The sequence below is a fragment of the Cnephaeus nilssonii genome (genome assembly GCF_951640355.1).
Source record: "Cnephaeus nilssonii genome assembly, chromosome: 5".
NCBI lineage: Eukaryota > Metazoa > Chordata > Mammalia > Chiroptera > Vespertilionidae > Cnephaeus > Cnephaeus nilssonii.
The window spans coordinates 74,910,301-74,925,193 of NC_137076.1; the positions used below are offsets into that span (position 1 = coordinate 74,910,301).

Genomic DNA, 14,893 nt, shown 5'->3' on the forward strand with positions numbered 1-14,893 from the left:
AAGGGAGCAGAGCGAGGGCAGGCGCGGCTCTCCGGCCCCGAGCGAGGCCCCTGCTCCTGGCGGGCCGTGTCCAGGCCTGGTCTCAGGCCCCTCCGCAGGGCGCGGTCTGGCTGGGTCTGGCGGTGAAGGAGAATGACTATGTGAAGGCAACCGACGGAAACGCCCGCCTGGAAAGCAGGAGCGCTGGGTTCCACGGCGTCCCCAGCCACATGGCGTGGAGCTGGGCACGGAGATGCCTCCTTGGCACGGCAGCGTGTGTTCTCCCCGAGGCCCAGGGCTTACCTCCTCCTTCCTAACGAGAACTCCGCAACCCGGTGAGCAGCGCATACCTTAGACGAGGAAACTTGCAAGGAGACCAGTGTCGAACCACGAAGCGAATACAGGTGTTTGCTTTTGTCTGTAAAAATGTACAGGGCGCCAGCTCGGGGCCGCGGCGTCGGGACGAGGTGGGGCCCGGTGGCCCGGGCTCTGCGCTGGCCTCCTTCATACCTCGCCCACCCACACCACCGTGGTCCCCCGCTTTACGCCCGACACCTCACACCGCAGCGTGTTTTGTCGCCCGTTGATGAGAAACAGTGACTCCCGGGCCGGCGTGAGGAGGTACTGGCCGAACAGCCCGCTGTCCCTCACGATCCTGCGGGGCCCTCCCCAGGGCCCGGCTGGCCCCGAGGGCGGCTCCTGGAAGGTCTTCAGCATGCCCGCCTTGCCCGTGGCCAGCTCCAGGAACAGCAGGTCCGGCTCGGCCTCCAGCGTGGCGTAGACGCAGTACTGATTGCTGTGGGTGAAGGAGCGCTGGAACGCCACGTCGGAGATGCCCTGGCCGATCTTCAGGTCGTAGAGGGTCCGGATCTCCCCCCGCAGCGTGACCTCCTGCACGTGCAGCTGGGGGCTGGCGGCGGCGGCGCTGACCACGAAGCGCCCGTCGGGGGACGTGTGCGGGGTGCCGGTCACGTCGCCGTTGGGGCCGACCACGGCGTCCGTGACGCTGTCGATGAGCAGCTGTGGAGCGGCCGTGGCGCGGTCCCGGCGGCACTGCACGAAGAAGTAGCCGCCCAGGTGGGTGTGGGCCATGGCCTGCGGCAGGCAGCCGTGCCGCTGCAGCCCGATGGTCTTGAGGAGCATCAGCGTCTCCAGGTCCACCTTGTGAACTGCAGGGTCAGACTTGTTGAAGATGAAGCCGAACCTGGGAGGGGAGAACTGAGGTCAGAGGTCGGAGGCCTTTCGGGGTCGGGGATCTGTCATTCCTCTCACAGGACTGCAGCCTGTCCCTTTGTCATACTCCTTCAGGGATCGGACAGCCCCCGGAGAAGAGCTGCCATTCTGCGGGGGACGGCTTCCTACGTGGTTCATCTGCGACCTCAGACAGGAGGGGCGTTAGTTACACAGGTTCCTGGCCAGGCGCTGTCGTGCACGCGCTCATCTTTAGAAATGGTGCCGGAGGGTAAACGGGTCTGCCACGGCGTCTCCCCGAGGCCGCGTGCCAGCTGGGAAGGGGGGCCTGTGCCTGCAGGGAAAGGACAGCGGGTGCCCCGACTCGGCCTGCGACGAGGACGCGGGAGGGGAGCCTCCGTCCCCGCTGGGTTCTGGACTAACGGGTGAGTGGGGATTGGAGGACGCAGATTCCGTGAAGCCCAGGTTTCCTAAGCGTGTTCCCTCTCCCTGGGAACAGGAAGGGCAGCCCCTCTCCGGCCACATATGTGATGCTGGGGGGCAGGGGGCTGAGAAGGCCGGATGCTGCTGAGGGCCCTGCCAGCGCGGGGCCTGGGGCCCTTGCTTTCCCCTCTGAGCCTCCGGGAATCTAAAGAGGGCCGTTCCTCGGAGGGCTTTGGGGAGGATCCAATCTAAGAGGAAGCTTTGGAGGCAGAGCTCAGGGGGTGGTAGCAGCTCACGTTTGGACTTCCCGAAATTCCTCATTGGAGGCCGCTTGCTCCATAGTCAAAGGCAGGCCTCCCTTTCGCGCTCAGAGCCTCTCCTAGGTCCCTTGCCTTAGAGGCGTTCGGACACTGCCTCACCCCGCAGGAAAGAGGAAAATCGCTTCCACGACTTCCTCTCGAATAGCGGCGCCTCAGAGTGGGGAAAAGGCCCACGTTAGAGCATCTATGAAGCATCCTTAAAGAGCCAGCGCAGGGAAAGAGCGGGAAAGAAAACCCACTCTTCTAAGGAACTTGAACGTGAAAGCCACACACAGGGGCTGCTGAGTCTCTGCGTTTGCAGGACTCCCAGCTGAACTCAGCTGCCCATTTAGAACCACATTAGAGGCTCTTCCCCAGGCAGTCTCTGCAGTGCAGTGGGGATGGAAGGGTTTTGGGGGAGGGGGTAGAGATGAGGGGGGGGGGGCAGAGGGCAGAAAGTGGTGATTTTCCTCCTTGGGCAAGGATACATGGGTGAGTCCTATTTTTCCAAGTTCAGCATCAGCTTGCAACCATGAGTCATTTCTTCCTGGAGAAAGGTGCTTGATGTCAGATTAAGGGAAGGCATAAATAGTGCCACCTGACAACTGGGTCTTGATGACTTTATCAAGGGCAGGCTCAGTCTTGGGGCAGTGGTGACTTTACAGGAAGAGTCAGGGGTGCTCTGAAATGAATGGGGGGAGTGGCCCGGCGGGGAGGAGGTTTGCCTCGGAGGCCAGGGCTGTTATTTGAGGCTCTTCTTTTGAATGGTGGCAACCAGGCACTGAGGGGGCCTTGCTTCCTTGGAGGCCCCCTGCACGGCCGCTCTGGGGGCTCCGAGAGGACCCATGGGCGGTGGTTAGCGGAGGATGAGGCAGGATGCGGCACGCAAAGGAGACCTGGCTTTGCATTTAGTCTGACTGCCAATTCCTGGCTGTGTGACCTTGGCCAGTGTCTTAACTTCTCTGAACCTCAGTTTTCTCATCTGTAAAATAGGGCCGAGACCACTTCTACTAGTTTTTTTTTTTTGTGTCTAGCAAGGAGAGGGCGCTAAATTAACCACTGCTGTTTCTCCTTTCCCCTGTTGTCCTCACCTTGAGGATGCAACTCCTTGACCTCACTGGGCCCCCGAGGACATTAGGAGCTGGGTACCTTCCTGAACTTTAACAATTAGAGAGTAGGGGTGGGTCCGTTTCTCTGTCCCTCCTTGAGGCGGTTCCAAGCCAGCCCAAGAGGAGTGGGGAAGACAGAGACAGGAGCAGGTCCCACCCTGGGCGAAGGGGTCCCCCGCGGGGCACAGCTGGAGCGCGCAGTGCCTCGGGGCCTCGCCGGCGGGCCTCACCTGATGTGGTTGATGATGAGGTTCGTTGGGGGAATGAAGAAGTCGTCCACTCCTGCAAAGGGTGTGCGGATGAGGTGCTGGCCCTGGCCGGTGCTGGCTTCCGTGATCACCTGTGACAGAGAGCAGGGGTCCTTGTGAGGGCCCGTCCTAGTGGGGGGCTGGAAACCTGGCGCCCTCTGCACGCTCCCCAGCAGACAGGCTGCTAGAGAGAGATGATGGACAGGCCACAGTCTTGGGAAGGGGCGGGAGCAGGGTGGAATGGCACAGGCAGGACAGGAAGTCGTGAGACAGGAGGGAGTTGTTCCCTCCCACTCTGCCTGGCATGACCGGCTGCACGCTGTCAGCTGTGGTGACTGCAGAGCGGGGACTGAGCTGGACTTGTGTTGGGGCTTTGGAGGGAGGTCCCAAAACTGAAACATCACTCTGCTCAGATACAACTTCCCCACCAGCAGGGATGCCCCCCTTCTCAACACCCAGGCCTCCCTGGGAAAAGGAGAGAGCTTTCAATAAGGAGAATGTGAAGCTGGGAACTGATGGCGGGTTATTGGTTTTCCGTTGATGCCAGGTGCCTGGGCTGGTTTGTTGGGAATCTGTCGCTCACCGAGGCGTGCCCCAAGGCTGTGACTCCGAGAAAGCGGGGATCTGGCAGAGGTGCCGTTCGGGGTGCTGGTTGTGCCACGAGAGGCCTTGTGATCGGAACGACGGGGAGAGGTTCAGTGTCACAAAGGGACTCGCTGTGAGAAGTGAGGAATCAGGCCTTGTGTTTGGTACAAATTGGTGAAGTCAGAGCATGGCTGCCTGTCTCCCTGGAGGTTACACTTCTCCCCGTGGAGGTGACCTGAGCCATTCCTGGCGTGTGTCCCTGCTGTCTGCACAGGGCCGGGCACGTTGGCAGTGCGGAACAGTCAAGGGATGTCCGAGGCTAGAGAGGAGGAGAGTGGTGTTCAGGTCCTGCCAGAGCGCTCCCTGTGGGCAGGCCGGGCATCTACCTGCCCATTAGCTACGGAGGCCTTGGGCCTGGGCAGGCCAGAGACAGCGAGCCGGGCGGCCTGTGTCCTCTGCCTTTTCACGTGCTCATCAGCCTCCAAGTCCAGGGCCACTGCCCTGAAAGGCGGCTGACCTGCCGCCAGGGGAGGAGCGTGGCCGGCCTGTGGGCAACGTTGGCTTGAGGGCCCCACAAGGACAGGCCCAGAGCGTCTGAGCAGCACAGGAGGCAGAGGCTGGACCCTGAACAGGGAGGTGAGACACTCCCGACCTTCACCTGGTGGCCGTGCACGGAAGGAAGGATCCAGATTTCCGCAGCCTCAGGCCGACGAGCCCGGGCGGGGCTTGGTGACGCCCATGGCTTTCAACCCTGGATGCCGTTTGCTTTTTCGAATGAAATTGTCTTCTGGCTCTTACTTTAATGGTGAGACAAACAGCACCTGGTGTCTCCTCAGGCAGGTGTGAGGGTTGAATCTTTTCCGAACCACGCTTCCCAGGGGTCGGCAGGCAGAATGCCGATTAGAACGAAAAGAGCTGTCACTTTCAACCTTGGGGCAGCTCTGAAGCTCTACGGTTGCTTTAGGTCATTTTCCTGGGATTAAAAGAAGGCCGAATGATACTTCCATGGCAAGTCCGTGAGGAAAAGCTCTGGGCATGAAGGAAGTCTCAGCCTTAGGAGACGGGATCTTGGAGAGTCGAGGGGAAAATGCCAGAGAAGTCCAAGAAGCTGTGCAATCCTTGCTTGATAGCAGGCCTGTCATTTTAGCTTATCATAGAGATGGAAAATTACAGGCCGTCAGCCGTCAGTGTCATTCACGTTGCACCACTCTGCCACCCTATTCTCAGAGGTTACCTCATCACAACACAGTACAGCGGGCCGTGAACTGCTGTGGGCGTGCCAGCTTCATTGCTCCAACCAGCCTTGAGTTCCTTGGCGTGTGTACCAGCACGTGGCTGGGTGCATCAGGGACTCCAACGTAATTGTCGAACCCCTCAAATCTGCTGGCTCTGAGAGCTTGGTACAGGAGGCATGTGTATGTAGCTGGACAGCAGATGTCATTCGCTGGTCAGGGTGGGGTAAGGAAGACCGAGCATCTCCCTCAGAGGGTGGACAAGCCAGCTGAAAAGTGGCATTTGGGGAAGGGCAGGGCACAAGGTGTCCCGTGGAACAGGCTGAGAGGCAGCTAAAAGCTGGGCCTGGGAGTGAGAGGGTAAGAGAGTGCTGGGCAGGAGTCAGGAAGATGCCAAGGGTTCCAACACTGGCTGCTGGGGGAGGCCTCCTTTGTGGAAGCATCTACCTGTAGTCATGGCGAAGATTGTGCAGCCAATGCCTTAGTGTTGGGTATTTAGAAACATTAGAATATTATTATTTTTAAATTTATCTTTATTGGTGAAAGCATTACAGATGTCTGCTTTGTTACCCCCCGCCCCCCCCCCCTCCCCTGCAAGAATCCCCTCCTCCTTGAACCCACCCCTCCCAAGCCTCTGCCACACTATTGGCTGTGTCCATGGGCTATGCATCTATGCATCTAAGTTCCCCGGTTAATCGCTCCTCCCTCACCCCCCCCCCCTTTGAAATTCATCAGTCTATAATACAGTCAATGCAGTAACACATAGCTAAATCTTTGTCCATATCCGTGATCATGGCCTACGGATAAGTTCTGAGAAGTCAAGTTGCTGGATCAAAAAGCACCGTTTTGAAGCTTTTGGTTCACATTTCCAAATTGCTCATCACAAAGGCTATGTCAGTTGATCTTTCTGGAAGTGCTCATTTCCCTAACCCCGGCCGACAGCAATAAAGGTAGGCTTATTCAATCTATTTCATTTTCTTGTCATAGTGCACATTTCCTGGATTTGCCAATTATGGTGATGGAGGACATCATGGTTTAATTATGGAAATTAATTAAAATGCTTTTAGTGCTTTGTCATTTAGGCAAAATTTGCTCTTGGTTTCTGGGAAATAGTCTTCATTATATTTAAGAAGTTTCCTTCTAGTCCTATTTTTAGGTATTTTATTAAGACTGCTGCATTTAATTAAATGCCTTTCAGCATTTATTGGAAATATCATAGTTTTTTTTTGTTTTAATTTGTTTGTGTTATATATAATGTTGACTGATTTCCTGGGAGCGAACCGTCATTTCATCTGGGAATTTAATTTGTTCCCTGCTTCAGCAATTACATGCATTGCTGATCTATATGTCTAACACCATGATTAGAATTTTGCTTTTGTATTCGTGAGATTAAAAATAGTATAAAAATATAAACTAATCAGTTTTTATAATTATTCTGGTTAAGACAAAGGAGCTGTACATTGCCCCCCCCATGATCTGAGAGAGTTAAAATAATCTTGAAGGTTTGAGAAAACTCAGATATACATTTTTCTGTATAGACCTTTAATCTTTTAGAAACCTCTCCAAAGATAATTGTTCTAGTTTGTTTTCATTTTCTTAGGTCAGTTTATTTTTGTAAATAATCATTAATTTCTTCTAGGTTTTAAAATTTGCCGCCCCAGAATTGCAATGTAGTATTATTTTACAATTATTTTCATTTTCCTGTATCTATAGTCATAGCCTTCTTTCATTCTTCATTTTGCCTCTTTTTCCTTTACCAGGATTTTTCCCCGTTTTTATTTGTTTGTGTTAGATATCTGTTTCTCTATTTGTTCTCTAATTATTTTGTTTCTATTAATTTATATCCTTACCAGTTATTTTGTTCTTTTCCTAATATCTTAACACAAATACTTGCTTTGCAGGCTTTGAAGACACAAATATTCCTCGTGTACACTTTCTCTGTCTCCCATAGGTTTTAATGTGAAACGGTCTCTTTTTCATTGCTTTTGAGATAGTTTATAACTTCCCTTTTAATTTCCTCTTTGATCCAATAATGATCTAGGAGTGTTTCCTTATTAGGTCACATTTTATTTAGGTCACATATTAATTACTTCTAATTATCAGATAATGTAGTCTATAACATCTATAAAATTTGTAAATGTTTTCTTCGTGATTACTGGTACACTTATTTATATGTGAACGTGTGAAAAAACTATTTGCAGATGAAAGGTTTCCTATGTATTAATTAAACCAAGTTCCTTAGTCATATTATTCAATTTTCCCATGTCATCATTTTGTCTCCTTGGTATAACAATATAAGTGTATTTTAAATAAAATTCTCCTTGTATTTTCACACGCTCTTAGTTGTCATGTCGTTGGAGATCTACTGGCTGTTTGTTGTCATGTCCCTCCTTATGCTGGTGAGTACCTTTAACCTTAAGTCCCACCTTGTCTGGTACTAATATTACCACCTGTACGTATCTCTTAGCTCTCCTATCATCACTATTCCCAGGCCTTAAATTTAATCTCATTATCATTTTGTTTTATGTGTTTCTCATAAACACATTAGAGCTAGTTTTCTTTCTTTCCTTCTTTTTTTAAAGCCCAACCTGATCACCTCTGCTTTTAACAGAATTCAGTTCTCAGCTATTAATTTCAAACATTCTCTATATCCTCTCTTATCCAAATAAGATGACACTTTTGAGTATTCTTACTCCCTTCTCTTCGCTCCACTCTGTACTTTTTTTTTACTAAAATAATTTATCTTTAGTTATAGCCTGGTATCAGGATTTCTCTTTCAGCGTGTCTCTGCTAATTCTAACATCATTACTTAGCACTGATTATACATTTCCAGATAGTTTCTCCTCATCCATCTTATTTAGTTTTAATCCTCACCTAATGATATCTTTTGATTGATTTTGAGAGAGAGAAACATTGATCTGTTGCCTCCTGCATGTGCCTCGACCGGGGATCAAACCCGCAACCTAGGCATGTGCCCTGACCGAACCTGTAACCTTTTGGTGTATGGGATCATGCTCCAACCAGCTATGGCATCCATCTTACTTTTAGTTTTACACCATCCTCTCCAGGTTCCTTACTTATGACTGTCTTTTCTTTATCCTTCTCGATGTCTCTGATCTGGTTCCTCAAATGTGTTCCTCAGATGTGCACATGAGTGATACGCTCTCCGGATTCTGCATATTCTTATATCTTTCCTTTGTCCTGACAGGTAAATGCTATCTTGGTGGGGTACAGGATTCTTGGACATCAGCCCTTTTATCTAACTAATGTGACTCCACGGTCTTCCAGCTCCTGTTGCAGGTGAGAAGTTTAAGGCCCATCGGACTATTGTTTCTTCTACAGGTAACTGTTCCTTCTGTCTTGTAAGATTTCCCCTCTACTCTTTTACTAACAAGGGCAGAGATGTGTCATTTCTTCTAAGTCTAGCCAGGAAGTTGTAGATCCTCTTGGAAATTTTATTCCAAATGTATTTATGTTGGACTCCATTCCAACAGTTTCCTTTTCTCTTTCTAAACTTCCATGTTCTGAGATGTTGAGTCTCAGTCTCTTCACATACTTGGGTCTTGGTAGAAACCATGCATTTCCCAATTTATCTACTGCAGTTAAAAATTAGAAAAGCATTTTGTTCATTTTTAGTTCCAGAAGAATCTTTTTTGGTGGTTCCTCCCATAGAGTTTCCTCAAGTGCTTTCTTAGAGCTGCCAGAGGGACCAATAAGATCATTTCTTTGGGCTTATCCTCTGTTCTGACTGACCTTTATCTTGGGTCCTAGGAGTTCCAATGGGTTGTTATTTGTTGTCAGCTCACGGGGGCTCAGGATGGTTGATGAGTTCAATCACCCACATAGTCTCCGTCTGCAGCTGGTGAAGTTGTGCCCTCCCCCTGGTGCAGCAAAGGAAGGCAGGAGGCCAGTCCCCGGAGGAAGATTCTCTAGAATAGGGTGTTCCTGGCCTCTCACCAATCTCGGGAACAGGGTGAACTTGGCTCCATCTGTAGCCCTTCTCAGCTGGGGTTCGGAGAAATAATTGAACCCTAAGGCTTAAGGCATCCATTATATGTAACGAATTACCTTTTCTGTGTATCTAGAATGGTTCTATGCATCATTTTGGGGAGAATTGAGAAAACAGGCATTCAAATCACTTTATGTAGATCTTAATCCTCTCATGCATCCCTGATGAGAAAGGTTGAGACACACACACGCAACATAGGGGTGGCATGGGTCTTCCCTGGCTGGCAGAGGGAGGAATCCCACAGATCTCTGGGGCCCAAGCTCTTCCCGGGAGGGGGTACAACAGCTGGAGGTGGGTGCTGCAGAGCCTGCTGCGGGGGTTGGACCATGGGCAGATGACCTAACTTTTCTGTGCCCTCCCACACTGGAGGCACCCCATAAACACACTTCAGTTTATGGACATAATTGCTGCTGCTTCCTTTCCTTTCCCTTCCTTATTGGCCAGCATCTAGTGCTTGCTTTGACACTAAATCTCTAGCCCACCCAGCCCAAGGTGAAGAAAGCCTGTCTCCTTTCTTCTTGCCTGGACTCCAGTCTTCATGCTGTTTGACCCCAGGAGATCCTGGCTCAGGAGGGACGGGTGTTGTGGGGCCTGGGAGCCACATTCTGATTGTCATACCATGAGAATCCTACCTATTCTGAGTATTACTGTCTTTAACTGCAGGCCTTGCTGAAGACACCCTGTCAATTGCCTGTGAGGAGTGTTGGCCTGAGGCTGCTTCCTACCCTCTCCTTAAGCCCTTATGGACATATTTTGGATAAATGGGATTAGTCACTAGGGAAGTGGGAGACAAACAGGGAGAGATGGGGTAGGGGTTAGACTCCACGTGTTCAACATACCTGGAGGCTTGGCTGGGACTTGTGCACATCCCCCCAGCTCAGGACCCACACTTGGTCATGTGACTTGTCATAGGACAGCTTAGCCGGCAGAGGGTCCACACCTATGGACTTGAACAACAACAACAAAAAGATAAGTTGGTCATGGTTGTCGTAGGGGCTGACACAGTGGTCGTTTCTGGGTGTCGTGCACGTGGCTATTGCTCCTGGGTAAGAGGCAGGCAGCCCCGTGCAGAAGCCTGCCTTCTGGGTTTGTTGTCTTCAGAGGCATAAAACTGGTGGTCAGCAATTTCTCCCTTTTAAAAACTCCTTGTGTGTTTTACTTAAAGGAGAGATCAAGAGCATCTTAACAAAAGCCTCAACACAGAAGCTTTAAGTTATCCATTTAAGAGTCGGCTGAGGACCCTTCCATCACATCTCCTGGAAGCCTTTTGGGCCTCCTAGACCCTCAGCGTCCTTCCCCAGGCTGCTCCACGGCCCGGATACTGGTGAGTGGGCCCCTTCTCCTGGGTCATCGGAGGTCATCCTTTATCACCTTATCTTTCCACAGCCTCTGTCTTGCACATCCTTCAGTGGGAGCTGCTGGGACTCAAACCGTAGCACCAGGCAGGTTATTTTTACTGCTGTAACTGATACTCTGCTCTCCCCCGAGGACAGTGGTGGCCCTGGCACATGGAGACTTTTCTCTCTTCTGCTTGTAATGTAGTTTTATAAGTTCTAAACCCTCTTCTACGATGATTCATTCTCAATTCCTTCTTGGTTTCAATGATCTTTCCTTCCTCCACATCTCAGCCACCATACCTTATACCTTGTCAATATAATTTCTGAAATTTCAATTTCAACTAACCAGATTCTAGCTTTTCAGATTTTAGGAGAGAAAACCCCATTGGTCAAAACTGCTAAAGAACTGTCTGTGGAGCCCCTGAATCCACTTTTCCTTTCCTCATTCCCACCAAGTGTCTGTCTTCATCACTTCACTGACAGTTTCTAGTCCTTCGTGTCAGATTCAGAGGGTCATCATTTAAAAAAAAATTCTCACCCGCAGAGATGTTTATTGATTTTAGAGAGAGAAATTGATGTGAGAAACATCAATTGGTTGCCACCTGTATGTACCCCAACTGGGGATTGAACCCGTAACCTTTTTGGTGTACACAGGATGACACCCCAACCAACTGAGCCACCCGGCCAGGGCTCAGAAGGTCACCTTTGTGATCCTCCTCTTACTTGACATTTCAGCAAGATTCCACATGGTTAATTATTTCCTTTTGGAAACATTTTCTTCACGCAGCCTCCCACCTCCCTAGCTTTTATCTTCCTCATCCTGTCTTCTGAACGTGGGCATGTCCCAGGCCTTCAGCTTCGACCTTCTCTTGTGTGCAACCTGGCCCTGGATGAGCTCACCCAGTCCATGGCTGCAACTAACCTACTGCACTCCGAGGACGTTAGAGTTCACTCCTCTGTCGATGAGCTCAACTTAACATTTACAAAACCAAACTCTTGATTTGTTTTACCTGCTGAAATATGTTTTTTTTTTTTCTCTCCATTCATCACCATCTTTGAAGTCTTGTTTTACTTTCTTGATCTAATTAAAACCTCCTGTTCTCTGAAGCCCCAAGGCTGTTACTGCTTTTCTACTACACTTCACATACCTCAGGTCCTTTGTTCATGTCTGTAGCTGCTCCTCCTGTTACTCCCAGCTTCCTGGCTACTCTTTTCACTTACCAAAAGCTTTGAGATCTGCCACTGTCTTCGTCTACCCAGAGCTTCTTAACACACCAACAATGATACCACCTTGACACCATCTCTAGATTATTGTACACTCTCTCTCTTTTAAAAACACCTCCTGACTACACATACCTCTTCCAGATATTGTCCGCCCTCTTCACAGCAAAACCTCCCTAAGGTTTGGACTGCAGCCATTATCTCTTCTTTCTGCTTAACCTTTCTCATCATATTTCATATTCTCATTTGAGCTGTTGTGGAACAACAGTCTAAGATTTTTGGCTTATCTCTTCAAATTCAGAACAGACTTGCTCACGGTCTCAAGATGCCTCGGAACAAAGGGAAAAGGTCCTGAAGAACACATTAGGCCTAGGAGTGAAGCTTTACAAAAACTTCAACTCAGCTTTGATTCAACTTAGTACTTGGTAAGATTAAAAGATTCATTCTCTATTATTTCTGCCTAAAAAGGAAATGGTAAACTTTCTTTGGTGGATGAGAGCCATCTAAAGTCTCTAAAATATTTTATATGGAATGTTGTTGTGCTCACAAGAAAATTACTAGGCTTTCCAAGATACAGACTATATGACTGAAAACAACATTAAAAAAACCCCCACAAACAACAGACCTCCAGGTGATCTATAAAAAGGTAATTTGGAATTAAATAGACATTCTAAAGTAAAAAATGTAATGCCTGAAATTAAGAGCTCAATAAATAGGTTTTAAAAAATCCATATTAGACACAGAAGATAGAATTAGTGAACTGAAAGGTTGATAGAACATATCCAAATTGAAGCACAAAGAGCCAAAAAAGGATGGAAAAAGATAAGTGAGATACAATGGAAAGGTCTAATTTTTTTTAAAAAACAGTTCCAAAAGAAGAGGCAAGAGAGAATGAGACAGCATACTATTTGAAGAAATATATCAATCCATATATTCAAGAAACCCTAAAAACCCCAAATCAAAATAAATACAAAGAACACATTAGCTGGCACATCTTAGTAAAACTGCTAAAGACCAAAGAGAAAATCTGAAAATTAGTTTAAAAAGTGATATATTACCTTCAAAAGATTGACAGTTGACCTATTAACAATAAGAATGGGAAGATAATGGAGAAGCATCTTAAGATGCTGAAAATACATAATTGCTAATAATGTAGAATTCTATATCCAGTGAAAATATACTTTAACATTATTTGTTCTTTATGTATTTTTATTTTCAAACAACCCAAAACTCTGAGACTCTGTTGCCAGCAGTCCTGCACCAAAAGAACCATTAAAGAACATTTTCAGGTAGAATGAAAATGATCCCACACCTAACTATATACTTCAGAGGAATCAAGAGCAATGGAAAAGGGAAATATGTGGGTGAATATAAATGACTATCAACTGTACAAAATAATAATAGGCATTTCTTCAGGGGTTAAATTATATGTAGAGTTAAAATTCATTCATACCATAATGCAAAAGGTTGGAGGGAGGGTTAAATTAAAAGAGTTAGTTGTTCTAAGGTTCTATCGTTTATGGGGAAGTGAAGTAATTTGTATGAAACTGTATTGAGGTAAGGATGCATGTTGTAATCTCAATGGTGGTAAGAATAATAATATAAAAGAATGAATTGTCAACAAGCGAATAGAGGGAAAACAGAATAATAAAAGTGTTTGACTAATTCAAAAAGTAAAAAGGAGAGAAAAGTAACATAAACAGGTCAAATTAAAAAACAGTATGATACTAGATAATACTATATAAATTAATTATATTAAACATAAATGGATCAAATATTCCAAATTAAAGACCAAGATTATTAAACTAGATAAAAGCCGAAAGACTTTATAAAAGAGCATCTTTAATACCTGGACATAGAAAGGTTGAAAGTAAAAGGATAGGAAATTACACCATGACAACACTAATCACAATAAATCTGATTTAGCTATACTCAGACTAAATAGACTTTCAGGCAAGAAGCATCATCATAAATAAAGAGGAATATTTTATAAGAATAAAGGAGTCTCTCCCCCCCGCCCCAGGAGGTATTATAATTTTAAAGCAGACATGGATAGAACTACAATCAAGGTGGGAAATTTCAACATACCTCTCAGCAGCTGTTAGGCTAAGTGGACAAAAAAACCAAGCTCCAGGTATTTCAAATTATTCAAAATATGTTCTCTGGCCAGGGAAATCAATAGCCTCCTATTGTATTTGCCAGAAAAAGCCACTAACTTGGTTATATCCAACTTTCTCCATACAATAAGTCTGTACCAGGGCAGCTAAACATTGCTGGGAAAAAAGATACAGCCTTGCTCATTGACCTCACTTTAAATTTACATCCACAATCCTTATGTGGGCCTTCACGATTACCCAGAAGCCCTATCACATTTCCTGGGTAAATTCAATCTCACATGCAACTTTCACCTCTCCTCCAACCTCGGTGATAATTTTTCTTATTCCCTGAGAAAATTAAAGCAACCAGAAGAGAAGTTCATCCAATTACCAGCCCCCGTATCAGGTATTTGCACCAGTACCTGTGTACTTTCTTTCCTCCTCTTACAATGAAAGGATGTGCTTTTATCTGAGGCTAGCATCTCCACTTGCATGCCCTGGATTTCACTGATCCCTGCTTACTTCCACGAGGCAGAAGAATTCTGGGAGCAACTCTCCCATCAGCATATCAATGCTATAATGTCACCTATGCTAAAAATAAAGTTTTTTCCATATCCTCTTCCTGCTACTGCCTCATTTGTCTGCTTGTACTCACCTTTACAGCAAACCTCCACAAAATGGTTGCCTATAGTCACCATTTCCACTTCCTTACCATGCTAACTTGGATCTGCTCCCTCAGGCTTGCATTCCACCATCCTCTCTGTTCCTGCCTGCCAAGGGGATCCACATGGTACCAAATTCAGTGGTCAGTTTTCATAACATGCAAATGCTCTCTGCAACATTTGTTACCACTGACCACTAGCTCTCCCTTAAAACATTTTTCTGGGTTTCTGGAATACCCCATCTATAATTTTCTTTGTTCCTTTCAGCTACTTTGGGTCTTCTTGTTGGCTTTTTCTCTCCTTTGTGATCTTTAAGTGTTGGAGTGCTCCAACCTGTACCTCTGCTCTGTCTATACTCCCCTTAGTGACTTCTCATCCAGTTCTCTGGATTTAATATGGTTCATATGGTGATGATACCCTCATTGACATCTCCAGTGTAGACCTCTCCTTTGACTCCAGACCTGTTTATCTGTTTACGTGATATATACATCACCTGAAACTG

The 14,893-nt window shown here is 47.3% G+C and overlaps 1 protein-coding gene across 1 annotated transcript in view; it reads right to left on the minus strand.

The window, feature by feature from the left end:
- Positions 1-483: 483 nt before the first annotated feature.
- FSTL4 (follistatin like 4) overlaps positions 484-14,893 on the minus strand; it is a gene marked incomplete at its 3' end in the record, with an annotated part of 324,199 nt that continues 309,789 nt past the window's right edge. The window contains exons 14-16 of the mRNA XM_079773030.1: positions 9,915-10,022; positions 3,232-3,341; positions 484-1,183 (exon numbers count right to left, since the gene is read on the minus strand). Of these exons, the coding sequence (XP_079629156.1) occupies positions 484-1,183; positions 3,232-3,341; positions 9,915-10,022 (918 nt within the window). The remainder of the gene's footprint in view (positions 1,184-3,231; positions 3,342-9,914; positions 10,023-14,893) is intronic.